The sequence below is a fragment of the Populus nigra genome, chromosome 6, assembly GCF_951802175.1.
Source record: "Populus nigra chromosome 6, ddPopNigr1.1, whole genome shotgun sequence".
Taxonomy (NCBI): Eukaryota; Viridiplantae; Streptophyta; class Magnoliopsida; order Malpighiales; family Salicaceae; genus Populus; species Populus nigra.
This window is the reverse complement of record NC_084857.1, coordinates 5,600,794-5,620,360: the sequence shown is the minus strand read 5'-3', so window position 1 is coordinate 5,620,360 and position 19,567 is coordinate 5,600,794. Positions and strand designations below refer to the sequence as shown.

Below are 19,567 nucleotides of genomic sequence, written 5' to 3'. Positions count from 1 at the left end.
ATGCGTTATTGCTACTTTTGTCCCTTGTAACTTTGATTCCTATCTGACATTTGGGAAAACAAATCCTTCTTTTTTTTCATCCAGCAAATTCTTAAAAGAGAGAAAAAAAATGTCAAATTTCATTGCAAAGTGAAATTAGTAACATCAACTATATTTACACGTGTGTTGCATCCTGAGCATTGCGATGTGAAAGATATACAACTGCTTTCCTTTTCAGCATAAAGATTTATCACTTCCTTCCCGTGATTTGTAAACATTGATAGGGAAAATCCATTGGAATCTTAGGAAACTAAAAGAAAAAATATACGGGTCAAAGAAATTAACTAGAACAGCAAAGTTTCCATTACCATTTTGGCTATCATTTCCTCCTTTCGATGGCGTGGGGAGATTCAAATATACAGTATTACTAGAGCAGAGGCTTAAGCCCTTCATCACGAGACTAATATCTCATTAGCCTTCAGTATTTTACCATTACTAGACAGAGAAGAAGGAAACTAGGCGTTTTTTTTATTCTTCTAATGACAAGATTTCTCAATGCATAACAATATTTACAGGCATTTGGAAGTTTAAATTACTATCTAAGTGAGAATCCACCCTCTACCAATCTCCACTATTAAACAGGTTCAGGAACGCATGAAGAAGAACATTGAAATATTGTGAGATTGTGAAGTTTTTTTTTTTTTTTTCTATTCCTTTTCTCTCTTACTAGCAGGCACAATCGGTTTTCAGCTACATTAACATTTTGCAGCTGAATTTTCTCTACCTCCTGAGATGACTTGGTAAAATAACCCTGACCATTTACATGGTTAAATTGGATGTTAAGACCCTAGATTCTTATTATTAACATAAAATAAAGAAGAAGAAGAAAGCAGCTTCATTCTTTCAATTGACTTCCACTAGATAAGCTCATTAGAAGAAAATTATTTGTGGCATCCCTCGTATTGTGGCCGTGAAATAGCCAAGAGCACACAAAAAGTGAGTGTTGAAGTCACAAATCTCACTCGTCATCTGTATCTGCGAAACCTATGAACTATAAATGGATCAAAGACAGAATACATAGCCACACTGCAATTCCTTGATAGATCATGATCACACTCTTTTTTGAGCCAATTAATCTATTTATCAGATGAGCCATAACAGGGACATGGCAGAGTGCCTTTAACAATGTCCACCTCCAAATAAATATGAACATGACATCAGCTTTATTAAATTAATTCAACTGGAAAAAATGGACCCTACTAATTCTAAAGCCGCTTTCACGCAATAAAGATCGTGACCATGTTGTTTGACTGAAGAAAGAAAAGGTAAATAGACTGCATTATTGGAGGTCTAGATCAGTGCACTGGAAGATTTGAAACGATGAAACGGTGGAGATCTCAGTTTACCACATCCTCTATTAATTGATGAAGCGAAGCGATCGTTTCATTGCTGACAAGTAGAATTGCTTCAGCTTCAACTGGAAAACGCAAACAAAACTTGGTTGCCAAAGTGATTTAATGGGGCTGCAAGAGACAATGGATATGTCCAGTTTTATCCCCTCAAAGAAAAGGATTCAAATCGATTGCTTCTGAGATGGTTGATCACAAACCTTTTGTGTGTTACCTAACATTTGGATAAAAAAGAATAGGATATACAGGAAAAAAATGCAGAAAAGAGTATAATAGCCGATAAACTTAACAATAAATCAATGGTGGGCAAAAACCAAACAAGAAAACACTGGCCCGCTAGACAAGTTTTGATCAGGAAGGGAAAGTATATTGAACAACAGGCTATATGGCCTATTGCTTCCTACCTTGCATGAAAAATCGGTCTCCTCTGTCCCTTGACGTGCCTCGTGCATTGGTTTTGTCTGTTTGCCCTTTCTGTCCACACCAGGTAACAGCGTAGCATTTACAAGCTGTCTGGAAACTTAAAATATGATTAGAAATAAAATCGTTCCAGCTGCTCCATCTGTTTGGTATCGTGGTGGCGCATGGTGATTTTTATCTGAAAATATATTTGAAATAATTTATGCAACTTCATGCAGTTTCTTTTTGAAGGGCGTCTGGTCAGCAGAAAATGTAACAAGGAATTACGGCCTAGATCTGTACGTACGTAGGACCATAAAGAATCAGTCTGAAGCCAAGGAATCTCAGGTGTCTTCTCCAGCAGGTAGCGTAAGTTCTTTGAAAATAGGGGGGGTTTTGTTATTTTATTGAGTTAAAGGAATTCTTGGTAAAATGGTTTGATTAAATAAACTTCATTTATTTCTTTTTATCCGTTGATAAATATACAAAAATGTTTTTAACTCATTATTAAAACAAAAATAATTAAAATACAATGAATATAAACTAATAATTAAAGTTTCACTTCTTATAACTTTGTAAACAATATTTGAGAATACATTGTTTTTTATTTTTAAATTTTTAAAAAAAGGTTCAGACCGGTCACCAATCCGAACCCAAAAGACCTTGTAAGGTAAACCGAACCGCAAACACCTTTTACCCTCCCTTTTAAAAAAACTCCCGTTAGCGCGTCTCGCCATCGCCGTCAAATACCACCACCACCGCCTGGGTGCCCGAAACACAGACCCAAATCGGAATTTCAGAGAGAGAGGGGGGCAGTCACTTTGTTAGCCCTCTCTTCTCTCTTATCCAATCAAAACCCTAAATTGCTCGCATTCACTTCACATGCCAATTCCTTCTATTTGATGCGACGCCCTCATGTCCGCAACCGGGTCGGTTCCAATTCCACCGACCAGACCGACCAGCACAAGATGGATCCTACTATCAAACTCCATACCCGATCCATCAAATCCAAACTAATTACTATCATAACCCTAATCGTTCTCTTATCTTGTTATTATCTCTATAAATCGAAAACGAAATCGTTTTCTAAAAAATACGGTATCATAATCGACGGAGGGAGTACGGGTACCCGGATTCATGTATTCGGGTACCGAATTGGGAGTGGAGGGAAAGCTGTGTTTGATTTTGAAGAAGGGGCATTGAAGGTGAATCCAGGGTTATCGGCGTATGCGGAGGATCCGGAAGGGGCAGGTGGGTCGGTGGAGGAATTGGTGGAGTTTGGGAAAGGGAGAGTGCCTAGAGAATTGTGGGGAGAGACCGAGGTTAGGTTAATGGCAACTGCCGGAGTGCGGTTGCTTGATTTGGAGGTTCAAGATCAGATCTTGAATGTGTGTAGACGGGTTTTGAGGAAGTCTGGATTTAAGTTTCAGGACAGTTGGGCTTCTGTTATTACTGGTATTATTTGTAGTTATATTTTGTTATTGGTAATTGTCTTAGAGAATTGACATCGGTCGTGATTGTGCGGTTTTTTCGATAGGGTCGGACGAGGGGTTGTACGCTTGGGTTGTTGCGAATTATGCATTGGGTGCTCTTGGTGGCGATCCTTTGGAAACTAGTGGGATTATTGAACTTGGTGGAGCTTCTGCTCAGGTTTTATTTTATCATCTCAATTTTTTTTTTTTTTTTTGTGTTATATTGTGCCATTGAAAATTTGTGAATATATGGCAGTAGGATGGTCGGTAATGAGAATTTAACTTGAAAATGTGGAATGACCATTCAAGGGCAAAGTGTTTAGAATATGTTAGGACCCCTTCTATTGTGGTGATGAAAATTTGAAATGTGCTAAGAGTCACTTGGTATGAACTCGTGTCCTTGTTATTTGTTGTATTTCTAGATTTAGGGGATCTTTTCTTTTGTTCCTCATGTTGGTTGGTTGCTAATGGTCTATAGAAAATAATTGTTTTTAAGAAGTTAATATTGCTTGAATTTGCTATCTTCTTTCATGCTTTAAGTAATGCAAAATTGTTATCTATGCTTACTGTTTGATGCTGCTGTTGCAGGTGACTTTTGTTTCAACGGAGCCAGTGCCTCCTGAGTTCTCACGAACTATTAAGTTCGGTAATATTTCTTACAATATCTATAGCCATAGCTTTCTTCATTTGGGACAGGTAATCTTTCTCTAGAATAGCAGTCTTCATTTGAGACTTCTCTTATCGTATTTCTTGCTTGTGCTGTGATGCTTTTCAAGATTATCAACATATTTGGTTTTTATTTTTCATAGCTTGGATGGGTGATATTTATACTTGCATGTAAATGTTATTGGTTTTGTGCCTTTTGGCATGAATTTGAATATTCCACCATTGCAAATTTGCCTTTTTTTGTTCTTTTTTGGATAAAGGAAGAGTGAGCCCCAAAATTTGTTAATTCATTTGCTTGAATAGTTTTCTCATGGAGTACTCTAGGCTGGATTACAGTGCTGCAATAATGAGATGAATGCTAGAATGTGGGATCATGTAGGATTAAAGCCCAATGCCATTTTTTCTTCAGTAAAGGTTTGTTAAATAATGGAAAAACACTCAACTAGAAAACAGGGAAAAACTAAAAAAGAGCTTAAATAAAAATTCCTAGCATATTAACTCCATATTATTTATTTAGCTAGATGAAAGTGTGTCTGCGTGGGCAGTATTTTAATCTTTATCATTGTGTCAACTGCATCGATTTTAATATGTGAAACTCTTATAAAACTTTTTGCATCTCAGCTGACTGCTTTTAATTGCATATATCTTCATTGCTAGATCTTTGAAGTTTGGTTATTGATCTCTTCTTGGATGCTAAGAAAAAAATAAGTATTGGTAGCTTGTAACTTTTTAATTATGCAGATTGCTGCATTTGAAGCATTGAGGGAATCACTTGTCTCAGGTGACCATCATTTGGGTAAGTATGCTGTGCCTTGTATTTTTTTAAGCGCTTAAATCTGAATTAAATGCAATCTAAGATTTTTTTTTAAAGTTTTTGAGAATCAATTTAAAAGTAAAATCTGAACACAGCTATATTTATTCTATTACATGGTAAATTTCGTTGTTATTTATTTTATCTTTCAATGTGCTCTGTTAGTCTAATATATACATGCCAATTAAAGGGAACAGCAATAAGAACAAATGTCTAAATATCTATGATTAATGTGCATGTTTATATTCTTTAGGCCAGTGATGTAAATTAAGAATAAAAAGTTGGAGGGACATTACGGGAGGTGGGATGGAGAGTTTGATTTCTTTTAGAATTTCTTATTATTATATTTAAGTAACACAATGACTAAATTACAAATTAAACATAAAATACTGATGGTGCACCCCTTTCAAATGTTTTGGTAGGCTTGGTGCTTTTATATATATGTAAGGATTTAAATACAATTATGAGTTTGAATGTTGTGGATTAAGTTCTTTACTGTTGTTGCAACTGCACAAAGTTGGGGTATAATTTCTCTTCTTCCTTGAAGTTCTTGGGCTTGGAGTAGAGGGTCATCGTTGGTGCAGGCTATATGATATTTTTCTCTCGTTGGGTCATGCATAATGATTGTTAAAGTTACTGTCTTTATCTGTTGTTTGATTGTAATCATAGGATCTTTGATTGGTTTGTATTGACCAATAGGCACCAGTTCATTCTATCATTATTGGTTTTAGAAATGGGATGTCTTGACATAAATTTATGCATTTCCCCAATAAAGCAGCTGCTGAATCTCTTGAGAAGGGAATATTTAAGGACCCTTGTACTCCCAAGGGATACTCACATGTTGTGGAGTCTTGGAAGCTCTCTCCAGGTTCTTTGACTGAAAAGAACAGATTTGTATCCACTCTTCATTCTAGGGGCAACTTCTCTGAGTGCAGATCAGCTGCCCTAACACTGTTACAAAAGGGAAAAGGTTTGAAATTCTTTCAGAAGAATCATAGCATGATATTATGTCATAGTTTTATTTCCTTTTAGTTTCTTTATTATCTGGATGCAGAGAGATGCTCCTATCAGCATTGCCACATAGGATCAATATTTGTACCTAAGCTTCAGGGGAAGTTCTTGGCAACAGAAAATTTCTTCCATACATCAAAGGTTTTACAACCTCCCCTCTTCTTGTTGCTTTTTTTTATGTTGCAGCTTACTGTTTCTTAGTATTTTGTGTTCCATGTAGGAGAAACAACAATTACAGTTACCTATCATGTTCTGATTTTGGTTGCAACCATATCCAGCATGTTTATATTATGCTCTGGTTATACGTTTCCAAATCCCTTTCTTATGTGTTTTGTCCTCTTTGATTGATTAGTTCTTTGGACTGGATCAAAGGGCATTTCTTTTGAATCTCATGATAGCTGGAGAACAGTTTTGTGGAGAGGATTGGTCAGGTTTGAAAAAGAAACACCAATCATTCAAGGATGAAGATCTAGCACTCTATTGTTTCTCTGCAGCATATATCGTTGCCCTACTTCATGACAGCCTTGGAATTGCAATTGATGACCAAAGGTAAATTTCTCACCCGCCACGTGCAAGGAGTGTTTTCTACGAATAAGAATTATATGCTTCTTCAATTGTTGAATTATTAAATTAGTCCAGGAATTAAACTGCTTATGTTTCGGATTGCTTTTCACTCTTTGAGCATATGTTACATACACTTGTTCACATCCCAATTGTTTATTGTTATCATTATCCCCATAGTTGAAATTCTTTTGACCGGCGGTTTTACTGTGCAGAATTGGATTTGCTAATCAGGTTGGTAATATCCCACTTGATTGGGCATCGGGAGCTTTCATCTTGTATACCAATGCTGCCTTGGATATGGAAGAGCACTCTGACTGGATTGTGACTGTTATTAGTTATGACCCGCTGACACTACTCTCTCTAATTGGCATAGCCATGGTATTGATATTTGTTGCATGGCCTATATCGAAGTGGGGGAAGCACCAGTTGAAGACATTTTATGATCTAGAGAGGGGGTGGTATATAGTTACTCGAGGTGGAAAAAGTTGATAGCATCTGTGGCAGGATACAAATACATATTCCTGGCTTTGTATATCAGGTGGAAGCTTGTGTAAATTACATGAAGCATCTATTGATTTTCCACGCTTCCCTGTTCACTGTACAGTCACCCACTCTTAAAGCTTGACAATTCAGTGGGAAGGTGAGATGTATTATTATGTGGGGATCCAAAAAATGCAGTGTAACTAGTGAAAGAACAACGGTATAGGATAGAGGATCAGTTTCCCACTATGTATCTAGCGGGAATTCAAATCCTTATTTTTTACTTTTACCAAATGCTTCCTCATGGCCTGAACTACAGAATTACTAGCCGGGATGGGGGAGTTCTGCACCTCGACACTGTGTTCAGTGTGCTGTATCAAAATGAGTTATTTAGTATTTATTCACTTCTAGCCTTCTCTGCTTGACCTTGGATGGCTAAACACGTCGTGCCATTTAGGTATAGGTGCAGGTACAGCCTTATCCCGATGCAAGATATCGTGATGCACGAAAGAATGCTACCCATTGACACTGTTGGAGACCAAAAATGGCAGGCTAAAACAACAAATCTTGCCAAGCTAGGCATCTGCTATTAGGGGGGAAAGAAGATACAGGGCATGGTCCAGATTTATCACCTGAATATTGGAACTGGTCCTCGAATAGGGATCATCGTCCATACCCATTCACTAATTAAAAATCTCAGGACTCCGGTGAATATAATACCAGACCGCCGGTTCGAACTTGAGACAGAATAGGGGGGAAACAGGAATGCAATAGCCTGCCTTCGTTGGGATTCTCTGTTTCATTATTTGTAGTCAAGGGCCTCTTTTCGTAGGTGATTTTTGGCCATTGTTTCACACGTAATTATGTAAAAAAAATAAAAACATCTTGACTTGTGTACTTAATTTCTGGAAAATCATTTGAAACAAAGAACAATGCTTTTACAATCTATCATAGAACCAGAAACATGGATATTACTGGTATAATGCTGTAGTTGGTCCTTGTTTTATTTTATTTGTTTTCCGTGAAAAAAAAATGATTTAAACATTGGAGAGATAACGAATGGTGAATAATTTATTATAATTTTTGTTTAGAAATATATTAAAATAATATTTTATTATTATTTTAAAAAATTTATGATTTTTATTAGCATTCCAAAACAATTCAAAAATATTTAAAAATTAAATTTAAAATTAAAAAATTAAATTTTAAGTAAATGATGTTTTAGCCGCACATTTTTAGTATTTCATATTTACCTAAGTAACCTTTCTTTTATACTGCCTTCGAGCTCTATCTAATCCTCTTGCCAGGCAAAGACAATGAACGCGTCAAGTACCACATCTTGCTCTACAATCGATTACAGAGATTTAATGGCGATTTCACTTCTTTAAATTTATACTAAGTTTGAAAAATATAATTTTAAGATTCTTCATGTTTTCTCTTTACGAATTTTCATGGTTTTTTAATGGAAAAAAATAATTAAAATGATGAGTAATATAATATTTTTTTTATAAACAAACACTTTTTTTTTTTTTGCAATGTGAAGCATTTAAAAGAATTATTTTTTAAATGTTCTGATTATTTACCCGGAGTAAACGGTAATTGCACTATTATTAAAAAAAATATGAAAGGAGAGTGTTGCTTCCAAACAAATAAAAAATAATAAATTAATCGTGTGTAAAAACCATCATACCCTTCAAGCAAAGCTTTGAAAATGAAAGAACAGAGAATAAAAATATAATTTTATTGTAGTTTTGGATAAATTATACTGTTGACGAATTGCAGTGAAAGAAAACCCATATGTTTTAGTATTTTATTTAAATAAATCAAGAAGAAAGTGTGTTCGGAACGGTGAAGCGAGGAAGAAATTAAAGAAAGTGATGGGGAAATATTGAAATTTGGCCTCTATTTAAAAAGTTGCGGGGATCAGTCATGCCTGGAAGATGAAATTTGCAACCTGCCCATTCTATTCTTTTTTCTAAATATCTCATACATTTCCTTGATATTTTTTATAAATTCAATGGTTGATGTTTATTTATAAATAAATTTCATAATACAATTATATAAGATTAATATCACTCTAGATGCATGAAGAGCCTGTTTATTTCCTCTCTTGAAAGCGTTTTTTTAAAAATTATTTATTTATTTTTTAATGTTTTCAAATTGTTTTTATGTACCAATATAACAAATAATTCTTTTAAACAAATAAAAAGATATATTTCAAAACGAAAATTATCCAACGGGGTTCTGTGGGAAGACTTCAATTCCTTCTATGCATAGCTTAATTAGCATTCAGCAATCACTGTCATAAATTAAAGTTTTAATATTGATATCAATTTGTCTTTCACGAAAAAAAAAAAAAAAAAAACCCAATTGCCAAATGGTTATATTTTGAGATAAATTAATGGACCCAACCATGAGGCCAAGTAGTTGTGTCCATGTTACAGGTCCGGCAGGCGGGCACTTGGTAGCTTAGCTTAGGAGAGAAAAATATCTCGAGTCGATTCATGGTCAGAGAAATTAAATGAATATGAAAATGCCTGGGACATGAAAAACACCCACGACTATTTGTTTTGTTGGGAAATATTTTTTTAAATGATTTTTGTTTTTATATTAAATTTAATTTTTAAAAGTAAAAGGCATGTTATCATTTTATTTTTTATATCAAATTTAGTTTTCAAACTTTTAACTTCTACTTATTTTGTTTTAAATTGATATTTTTTTAATTTTACACCTCGGTATATGAATTCATTTTTTATATTAAAATTGATAATTATTTTTTAACCGTTATTTATTTTGTTTTTAATTCTATTTTTATATAATTTTTTTTAATTTCATTATTTAATATTTGGTTTCATTTTATTTCTATGTCAAATTCAATCCTTATTCTCTTGATTGTTATTTAACTTGTATTGAATTCTTTTTTTTTTCTTCTCAATTTCACCCCTTAACATTTTTGTTGATTGAGAATTTGACTTTGTAATTTTTTTTAGATTTATTTTCCTTGGGGTAATTTTGATATCATGACCTGGGTTATGGTTTTGAAAGATTAGTCCAGGTTAACTCTAGTCTTTTCTTTTAAGTCTTTTTTTATAATTGTTGTTTTAAAATTTTATCATTCAATATTGAGTTTATTGAGGATTGAATTTCTTGATTTTTTTTAATTTCTATTAAATTATCTTAATCTCATGTCGCGGACTTGAAGGGCTAACTCATGCTAATTCGAGTGTTTTCATTGCTTTTTTTTTTAAAATTTTGCTTTTGAATATTGATTGTTTTGATAATTGAGTTTTATATTTTGTTCATCTTATTTTCTACCTGGTTTCATAATCAAGTCGTTAATTTTAAAGGTTGACTCATATTATTTTTATTTTTAATCTTACCATTCATTATTTAATTTGTTAAAAATTAAACTTAATTTTCTTTGTTTTATTATAAATGATCTCATTTTTATTATCAAACAAGATACGATAGCTTTTAAAAATATTAAGAAAAAATCTTTCTGCATTTATATTTTTCGGTTAATCATTGATAATTTCTTTTGGGTTGGCAGCCCTACGCGTGGATAACCCCAACACTAATAATTAGGGGGTCCACATCTCTCGGTCATTTCAACACATTATAATTCAAATTATATAAAATACCAAAACTATCCCCAACCCCCACCCCCAGAATTGGTCTGGAGTTGGTGAGCCATCCTAGAACCCCTCCTCCATTAATTAAAAACGCCGGTATTCTCTCGTTGCTTAAATCCCAATAATCCAACCTTCTTCTTACTATAATTATTTATTATACTAAAGACAATACCTTTAATTATATCATATTCATCGTGAAGCCCTAAGCTTGCAAAAGCCTACATTACGCGCTTTTTACCTGCCCTCTCTCTCTCTCTCTCCGGTCTCGCCTGTTTCTTCGCTTAAATATCCAAACAAATCCTAGAACACATTCGCGTAAATACCAGAAAAGAAAATTTCACAGGTGACCCAACCAAAAAAAATTTCACACTTCTTTTCTTGATTCTCTCTTTAAATTTCTCTCTCGAGATCCTTCGATCCGCTGTTTTGAAGCGTGATCCTAGGGTTTCAAATAAACTAATTTGTTCTTTCCATTTGTTTTTTTAGTTTGAAGAGGAGAAAACGAAATTAGGGATTGCAAATGAGTGATCACGTGGTGTTGGACGTTGACCAACTCATAAGGCCAGCGTCAACGGCGCCTGCTGAGGAGTCTGATAAGGCGATCGTCAAAGAGGCCGATGTCGGCCCTTCCTGCTCGAGGGCAAATGATGGAATCGATTATGGTATTTCGGGGGAGGAGGAGCCGTTGATTCAGGGGGCCGAGTGTCGCATTTGCCAGGAGGAGGATTCTGTTAGCAATTTAGAGAATCCTTGTGCCTGCAGTGGCAGCCTCAAGGTACAATAAATATTCACAAATTTTATTTTCTCTTATTTTGTTCGTATCTTAATCTCTTTAAATATTCTGAAATCGAGGGTTTTTGGTCAATGAAAAGGAGGGTAATAATTAATATAGCTTTAAAATGCCATTTTGTGCTCTTTAATGTTTGATTTCGAATGTAATTGAATTCAAGATTGGCCGGCCAGTGCCCGTGGATGATAGTTTTACTATGTTGGATTTAAAGCTTGATTCTTTTTATTCTTTGTTTAGTGTTTTACTCCTGTTAGACATCATTCGAGAATTTGTTGCTTCAGAGAATTGTATTAGTTTGTTTCTCGTGAATGTTTTTGAGCCCGTGAGATACATTTTAGATAATTTGACTAAACTAGCAACTTTTGCTTCAATGGAATCTAGTGGCAAGAAAGAGAGCTCCTGTTTTTCCATCTCATCCCTTTTTAAATGCCATCTGATCCTAGCAGCCTTCAGATTGATGTTAGTCTTTGATATACACTTTTTATATATGTATTAACGGCTTCAATTTCTCTCATCCAGTATGCTCATAGGAAGTGCGTCCAGCATTGGTGCAATGAGAAAGGTGATATCACTTGTGAAATATGCCATCAGGTATGCTCATTTATTATCGTTTTGTAGTTGTTCTCTGTAGTGGGCTGCATGCTTGGTATCATGTTGATCTTTATAGAGTGCACTGCTTCATGAATTTACGTGAATTTCTTTCATGTAAACTTGCCGGGCAATTTTGAATCTCACCTGCTATCAAAAGCAGCAGGAAGGCATAATGATCAAATTGCAAGTAAATAAACACTTCCAAGGCTTAATTGATCAGGAGCTATACATGTAGAGGATGTGTTTGTGTATTTGAAAAAGAGATGTAGGTTTCTATACCTTTGACAATTTTTTGGATTTCATGGAATTGAGTACAAGAGGGCAGGAAGAGTATTGTCTTTAACTCTTCAGAGGTTTTTTGTGGTTAAAACTTAACTTCTGACATGTTGGATCATTGTTTGCTGTTGAAAAGTTCTTAAATTATTTGTACTTGTTTTGTATGTATTTCTAGTTGATAGACATTATTTTTGGCTTATGTTTAGCATATAAAGTTGTACATTTTGGTACGTGGTAAGCTATAATCTTCCTTTTCTTATAAAAAAAGCAAATTGAACAGATGAATGTACACAACATGCAAAATATATCATTAGCTTCTTGTGGCCATGGTGCTTGTAACATTACTAATCTAATCATTAAGAAGATTGCTCCTCAGCTTCCTCTTTTGAGATCTAGAGAAATATGTCTGAACAGGACTCTGCCACACTTCAGTAGCTTCTACTATATTCTGATTTCTGCAAATACCATGTCTGTCTACTCCTGGAAAAAATTCCTAACTTGTGTAATTTTTTTTTTATTTTAATTTTCAACTTATAATAGATTATAGTTGATTTTCTTGTTAATCTTTTCTCTATGATGTACAGCCTTACCAACCTGGTTACACTGCTCCTCCTCGTCCACCTCATTCTGAAGATACTGGTATTGATATTGGGTATGTTTAAACTAGTATTTTCATTGTTTTATTAGTTATCTGTAATTATGCTCTTTGTTCTGGAATCTGGAATTGCTGGGGCCTTTTTTATCACTTGCATAAAATTTGATGCACGTAAAACTTCAACTTGGACCAGGGGTGTGTGCGTCAAAATAACTTTCATGTCGTTTACCAATCAATGATGATTTTTGCATCATCACACATTCTTTTGCTGATCCTTTTTGTAGTGGAGGCTGGACAATCTCTGGCACTCAACTGGATTTGCGTGATCCTCGCCTATTGGCAATTGCAGAGGCTGAGCGTCATTTTCTAGAAGCCGAGTATGATGACTATGCTGCTTCAAATGCTAGCGGAGCCGCTTTTTGCCGCTCAGTTGCTCTTATTGTAAGCCCTTAATTTCATAAATTCCTCTTATAGTATTTGCAGGAATCTAAAGTATTCTTTTTCATGGCTCCACTTGAAAAGTTTATTCAAAATCATGTGAAATGGTCCAGTTGGTCATTTGTAATATGAATTAAGGCTATTTACCAATGTGTCTGTTAACATGGAAGTATTTGTTTGCAATCATAATAGGATCATATTCTCTCAATACCTGGAGAATACTAGCAATATAAAGAAACCTGTTTAGATTATAATTTGGAGGCTTGAACAAACTTCCTTCTAGATCATGTGGAAGTTCCCTGAACATACCAGTTGAGTTTCAATGCTGATGGATACTTGGATCTACAATTTCTCTTGCTAATGCTTTCTTATTTGAGCTCTCATTTTTCTTTGATTCTCTATTCAATTGAGATTTGGTTTTAATCCCAAACTCACTCATATTGCAGTTGATGGCCCTCCTGCTCTTGCGTCATGCATTGACTGCTACAGATTCTGATGGAGAAGATGATGTATCTACATTTTTTTCTGTAAGTTGAATTGGGATTACCGTCTACTCTATGGTGACGATGATCATTTCTTCATCATTTAGTGTTTTTTGGATTTTATGTTTTCACTGATCTGATGAACTGGTGGATCCCCTACAGCTTTTCTTGCTTCGAGCAGCTGGTTTTCTTCTGCCGTGTTACATCATGGCTTGGGCCATCAGCATCTTGCAGCGTCGTAGGCAAAGACAGGTCAGTGTTTTTCCTTTCAGTTTTAATCTATTGTATCCTATTTGTATCGTTTGTGCTGAAGCTTGTACCATAATTTGGTTTAACAGGAGGCAGCAGCATTAGCAGCAACACAAGTAGCTTTTGTGCTACAATCAGGGCAACAGAGGGGTCTGCAGTTTACCATAGCACCGGGACCTACTGTAACACCTCACCAGGAACCTGTTTAATATACCACTAAAGAAATGATCGTGTAAAAGTAATGGAAGGATGAAAGAGACGGCCGTGAATAATTTTATCCTGAAAAATGTCCAACAGCCTGTTTACAAGGCCAAAATACTGTCAATCGGTACCCTATCCTGTTTAAAATGTGTAAATACATTACATCGTGGTGAACACAGAAAGAAGAATTATAAAATCTGCCGGCAAACATGAGCGTCTGTCTCCTCCAGTATTTTGTACTTTGTTTAAACTTATTATGTTGCAAGGCTAATTTTCAATCTTTTCCTTCTCATTCGAGCGTTTAGTTGTCGTGCTTTGAAACTGGTTTTATTTTCTACGATTGGCACCATAATTTTATGCAGTACAGTGATCATCTTGTTTGTGTTATAAAGTTGTAAAAAGCTTCTTGATTAGTTCTTGCTCCAGTACTTTGGAGAAATAGTACCAGGAAGATTAGGTTCAGCCCTCCTTTTGAAATTAAGAACAGCCAAAACAGGATCTGGCCAGGCCAGGGTTCCTGCCCTGGGGAAGACCGGATAGAAGAATAGGAGGAGCTGATAGTAGTTGATGCTGGGGGTATTTGTTTTATGAATAATCAAACTCCAGGTGGATGTGTTCCAGGGGAGGATCGTGATCTAACTGGCATTGGTTCACAGGAAAGATATCTTATGTAACTCACAAGTTTGAACCGCGAGACCAGGAGGGTAGATTGCAGCAGAGATGGCTCCATCTTCTCATCATCCTGTAAAGTGAAGAAGGGGATGGAGAGAAAATGCGTTGCTCATCACAAAACAACTGTTGATAAAGCATCAGGCATATTACTACTACTCTATTAAAAAAACTTAATAAGTTCATGGTGCTTAACTGTCCATCCTATACTAAAAAAACTAAAGAAGTTTATGGTCTTCACTGTTCACATGAACAGTGAAGCTCCTAGTTTTTTTTTTTTTTCATGTCAAATTTTTTTCCTCAAGTTCTATTACCAAGAATTTTTATTTCAATTTTTTTCTCTAATTTTTTATTGATTTTGAAATAGTCATCATAATTTACTTTGATTTGCATTTTATTTACTTTGATAGTTTGATTTGCATTTTATGAAGTTATTGTAATTTTAAATAAATATCCCAATATTTGATTGTTACTCAATTTTTGTAAACATCTATTTTTATTATCATATCATTAAATAAAAAATATTTTTTAAAAAACTCGTGGAGTTCATGATTTGGAACACATGTTTTATGAGTTAAGTCTTGAAACCTAATTTGACTCAATATGCTGTCTCATTATTAAAAAAAATTTCAAGATATCATTATAAATTTTTTTTAAAGCCATACCACATTTTTAGTGGTCTTCCAGGTTGTCCTTGGACTTAACAAGTCAATTAGATCACCTAGAATCAACTTCCATAGGTTAATTGTAAATCCGGGCTGGCAGGGAGTTAAGTCGAAAGGTTTTAATGTTGACTTGTTAGGTCGAGTTTAATAACAATGTCAAATAATTTTTTTAAAATCCCATCTTTCAATTTTTTTTCTTCTAATTGAATCCTTTATGATTTTTTTTTTATCAATGTTATCCTTTATTATTTGGTTAATTTTGAATTAACATTCATAATTTGTTTTAATTTGCTTTTTATAAAGTTAACGTAATCTCAAACAAATGTTTTGTTATTTGGTTGATGCTTAATTTTACGAGCATTTATTTTTGTTATCATATCATATAAGTAAAAAATAGTTTTAAAAAAAGTTATTAAATCTCATGAAGTTCATGATCTAAATCACAGGTTAAGCTGTAAAGTCCGAATAGATCAATATGTCGCATTCTGATGTAATCTTAATTTTTTTAAAAAAACAAAATCATATCTTTTTCAGTTTTTTGAATTATTTTTAAACTCTATCAAATTGATTGAATCATATTAAGACAATTATCATATAATTTAATTTGAAATTCATGCTAAATAAATAGATAGAATCCAAAATTTTTAAAATTCACATGTTGGATATGATTTAATAAGAACGCTAAAGAATTACTCACGATTTGATTTTATCTTTCATATTTTTTATCCAAATTGCATTAGTGTTCTCTCAGACTACTGGCAGGATAATTATTTACTAAAAACAATCTTTAAGGTTGAACAAGGTAGCATCTCCCTTTTACTTTGTGTTTCGATAACATTCTGTTTGCAGCTCTCACTTTTTGGCGTCTCTTTAGAACATATATGACTTACAATCGGGTTAATCAAGAATCTTCCTATGCTAAAGAAGTGATTAGTTGTTCCCAATTTGTGTTTCTAGAGAATGATTCAAGACACACTGACCTACAACGTGGCTTTTTGTCCCCAAAATTTCTCGGGAACTGCCTGAGAAAAACAAATATGGAATCTCGAAGGATGCAGATCAACATCCTCATTGGTGTATCATATCAGGTTCAAGACTTCATTGACGATGCTTGTTTTGGCTGGTCGAAGATGGCAACAGCAAAATTTAAAATATGTGAGGGGTGCCCTGATGAACTTGGATCCCAATACATGTGGTTGTTGCTTCAATTGGTGCTTGTCATGATTTATAGTGTTATTTCAGTCTGTGTATACTCATTTTTCTTCAATTTCATACATTTTAGAAAACAAACCACCTTGTCACATGCTGGGTTGCATACTAGAGAACCTACTTAAACCCAATAAGCAATTCCAAATAGAGATACGTGGACGGGGGCTGCCGCCTCCCTTGGTTTTTGGGGGAAGTATCCCCATTTTTTGACGGGCCTGCCGAATCATGAAAAATGGGTTCTTGGGAAAGCGTGGTAAGGGAGGTGCGAAGCTTGATAGAGGCAGAAGCCGGGCCACCGGAACTGTCGACCAATCTATGGGATCAAGGAAACCTTCCACTAGTCAGAATCCTGATAAATTCCGAACTCAAAGGCCTCCAATCCTACAACAATGTCTGCAATCAAGTACTCGATGCTAGTTTCTATGGAAATGTAATATCATGTAATTTAATAGGAGACATTGGTGTTCATTTTCTTGTTCTATTGCATTGTGTTGTAGCCAACATACCACAGGTCTTCTTTTGAGGATGTAGAAGCGTTACAGACTCAAATTTGCTTTACCTTTAACAGAAACTGCTCCGGCAATCTTCCTCCCTTCGCCACCTATGTGTGTTGGTCCTGACATGGCATTGGTGGCTTACTGAGAAGAAGATGATGGACTACGGAATATGGATTCGAGACATTGCACGGCTTAACCCTGCGGGCTCCATTGTTTTAACTTGTTGATGAAAGTACTGAAGAAAAGTCCCGACTTTAAGACCAGCCTCGAGAATCTACAAAGCCACAATTTGTAGCGTAGGGTTTCACTTTAAAAATTAAATAAAATTTCCTTCTTTTATTATTATTATTATAGAATCCTTCCTTCCTTCCTTTGATTGCTGTAGCTAATTCTATCTTACACCAAAGGGGGCATGGCCTGTGAACTAAGATTCTAATGTTAATAAACATAAAACAAATACAAGAAAGATTATTCTAAATAAGTACATTTCCCGTACCACTCCATCTGCCTCTCTCTTATTTGGCAAGGTTTGAATGAAAAGAATTCTCTTTAATTTGGTCTCCATAATTTCAAGCAGAGAGAGAGAGAGAGGGAGGGAGGGAGGGAGGGAGACGGACATTTATGGTTCAGCACCCATGAGCCTGTGCATCAACCCCCCCCCCACCGTTTTTGTAAGAGAATTAATATAATATAAAATCTTTTTCTGCACCTCAACTATTAATTAACATGGACATGGCAGCGCAGTCAAATGAGGTTGAAAATTTGTACGTAAAACATCCGTTCATGTATATTTATGTTAATAAACCGCAGTATCTAACGTACATTTAATGATTTATTAAAGGAATATAAAACCCTTTATTATGACTTCACTGAACAACTACAGTTTTTATAGTAATAATTTGTAGGAAAATGAGTTTCAGATAAAAAGCAAAATCTTAAAACGATAGAAAATAATATTTGCCAGGGACAACAAAAAGAAAAGGAGTGCTTGCTTCCCGAGGGATCTTCTGGCTCTTTTCTTCAAGAAAATACAGTTCAAATGCAAGGTTGTGACTCAAGCCAGGTAAAGCAGGTCACGAAAATAAAATTCTCCTTTCTACCCTTTCTTTGGTTTTTGAAACTGAAGCCTTTAATCCGACGCCCTTCTTCAAAAAAAAGTAGGAAAAGAAGGGGGTGTTGCATATGCATTTGACTGGACAACGACACCACTTGATCATGAAAGCAACAAAACTATATATAAAAAAATGGCGATAACACTTGTCGGAAAATATTGTGCATCAGATACAGTGTTTAGGAGCTAATGGTCGATCCCAGTCCAGTCAGTGGATGAGCAAGCTCAAGTTCAATGCAGCAGTAACAATTTGATTCAAAATGTGATGAATCAGATACGTACGGATGTCTAATTCGTCACACAATTTCGTGGTTAGAAACTCATATACATCAGTAATCTCATGTCCATGTCAAGCAGCAAACAATACTTCGAAGTGGATCGGCATATTGATCATGTGCATGGCACCCACTACGGGAGGATTTAATCCTTGTGGAAGATAGGGAAGAATAGAAAGCAAGAATGATTTAACCATTCTGCTTTATCTGGAGGATATATAAAGCAAAGAATCAGCACATTAACAACCCATTCAAGTTGGGGTTTTGTTGCTTGGACCATTACTAATCACCGTTGTTAAACCGCCAATATAAATATTCATTTAATAAAGTACAAGAACATATGCTTTAGAATGTTCCTAGTTGCATGTGGTTTATATCATAACAACAGCAACAATAACAGAAAAGTAAAAGAGAATAAAGGAAAAGATGGTCTTCATAAACAAACGAGAAAAATTTACAGCTTAATCCACAGAGAGAAAGGGAGGAAGGAGGGTTGAAGTGGGTCTTCACTGGATCATTGAATGGGAGATTAAGAACTAGCAACCCAAAGAAAGGCATAAAGAAACACATATAGCGCAAGAAACCAAGTGCTGTTGTTTTTGTTGCATAGGGAAGAGAGCTTGGAATTCTAAAGTGAGGAGGAGATCTTAGAATGGCATAAAGCAAGAGCTTGTTTCTTTTGGGGGCTGTTCTATTCCTCATTCTTTCCCCCTCGTATTTGATTCTTTATATGACTTGCCACTGTAGCAATCTACTAGTTCTAGGTGGCCTCGTCGCTTATGCCTGCCCAGCCACTCCCGCTTAAAAAACAGAACTCCCCTTTTCTTAATACCAAAGTAACGATAATTTCCTAAAATACCCACCACATAAAACATGATCCTCATACCATAAGAATATATTTGTAACTTAACTGCGACAGCAAACCTGTTATTCGTAGAAAGCTTGCCTCAAGTTATGAGCTGAGCTGAGCCTAGCCTAGCCTAGCTGAGACCCTAGCTGGAAAGACCATCGGCTAAGAATGAATATCAGCCCCCAGTGCATGTCCACATAAGCATGGTCGGGTGATGTGGCAAGACATTTAAAGAGTTCGAGAGAG

The 19,567-nt window shown here is 35.1% G+C and overlaps 2 protein-coding genes across 3 annotated transcripts; both read left to right on the top strand.

The window, feature by feature from the left end:
* The first annotated feature begins 2,449 nt into the window (after window positions 1-2,449).
* LOC133697055 (probable apyrase 6) lies at window positions 2,450-7,201 on the top strand. Of its 2 annotated transcripts, none has more exons than XM_062119388.1 (8): window positions 2,450-3,242; window positions 3,325-3,437; window positions 3,848-3,955; window positions 4,667-4,721; window positions 5,512-5,706; window positions 5,791-5,888; window positions 6,100-6,296; window positions 6,524-7,201. In XM_062119388.1, the coding sequence occupies exons 1-8, from the start codon at window positions 2,690-2,692 to the stop codon at window positions 6,798-6,800; spliced, it is 1,596 nt and encodes a 531-aa protein (XP_061975372.1). In that variant the 5' UTR covers window positions 2,450-2,689; the 3' UTR covers window positions 6,801-7,201. The 2 variants fall into 2 exon arrangements, with proteins under 2 accessions (XP_061975372.1, XP_061975373.1); XM_062119389.1 differs by having other exon boundaries at window positions 2,451-3,242; window positions 5,515-5,706.
* Window positions 7,202-10,496: 3,295 nt separating this feature from the next.
* LOC133697967 (uncharacterized) lies at window positions 10,497-14,337 on the top strand. The gene is made up of 8 exons (XM_062120811.1): window positions 10,497-10,766; window positions 10,910-11,198; window positions 11,733-11,804; window positions 12,665-12,732; window positions 12,960-13,116; window positions 13,560-13,640; window positions 13,758-13,847; window positions 13,934-14,337. The coding sequence occupies exons 2-8, from the start codon at window positions 10,944-10,946 to the stop codon at window positions 14,051-14,053; spliced, it is 843 nt and encodes a 280-aa protein (XP_061976795.1). The 5' UTR covers window positions 10,497-10,766; window positions 10,910-10,943; the 3' UTR covers window positions 14,054-14,337.
* The last annotated feature ends 5,230 nt before the right edge of the window (window positions 14,338-19,567 follow it).

Bases quoted from the DNA above. Each gene is read 5' to 3' on its own strand.
- LOC133697055 (XM_062119388.1), top strand. From the start codon at position 2,690: ATGCGACGCCCTCATGTCCGCAACCGGGTCGGTTCCAATTCCACCGAC. The intron at 3,956-4,666 runs GTAATCTTTCTC...TTAATTATGCAG, and splicing joins GCTTTCTTCATTTGGGACAG to ATTGCTGCATTTGAAGCATT. The intron at 5,889-6,099 runs GTTTTACAACCT...TTGATTGATTAG, and splicing joins ATTTCTTCCATACATCAAAG to TTCTTTGGACTGGATCAAAG.
- LOC133697967 (XM_062120811.1), top strand. From the start codon at position 10,944: ATGAGTGATCACGTGGTGTTGGACGTTGACCAACTCATAAGGCCAGCG. The intron at 11,805-12,664 runs GTATGCTCATTT...TATGATGTACAG, and splicing joins CTTGTGAAATATGCCATCAG to CCTTACCAACCTGGTTACAC. The intron at 12,733-12,959 runs GTATGTTTAAAC...TCCTTTTTGTAG, and splicing joins GATACTGGTATTGATATTGG to TGGAGGCTGGACAATCTCTG.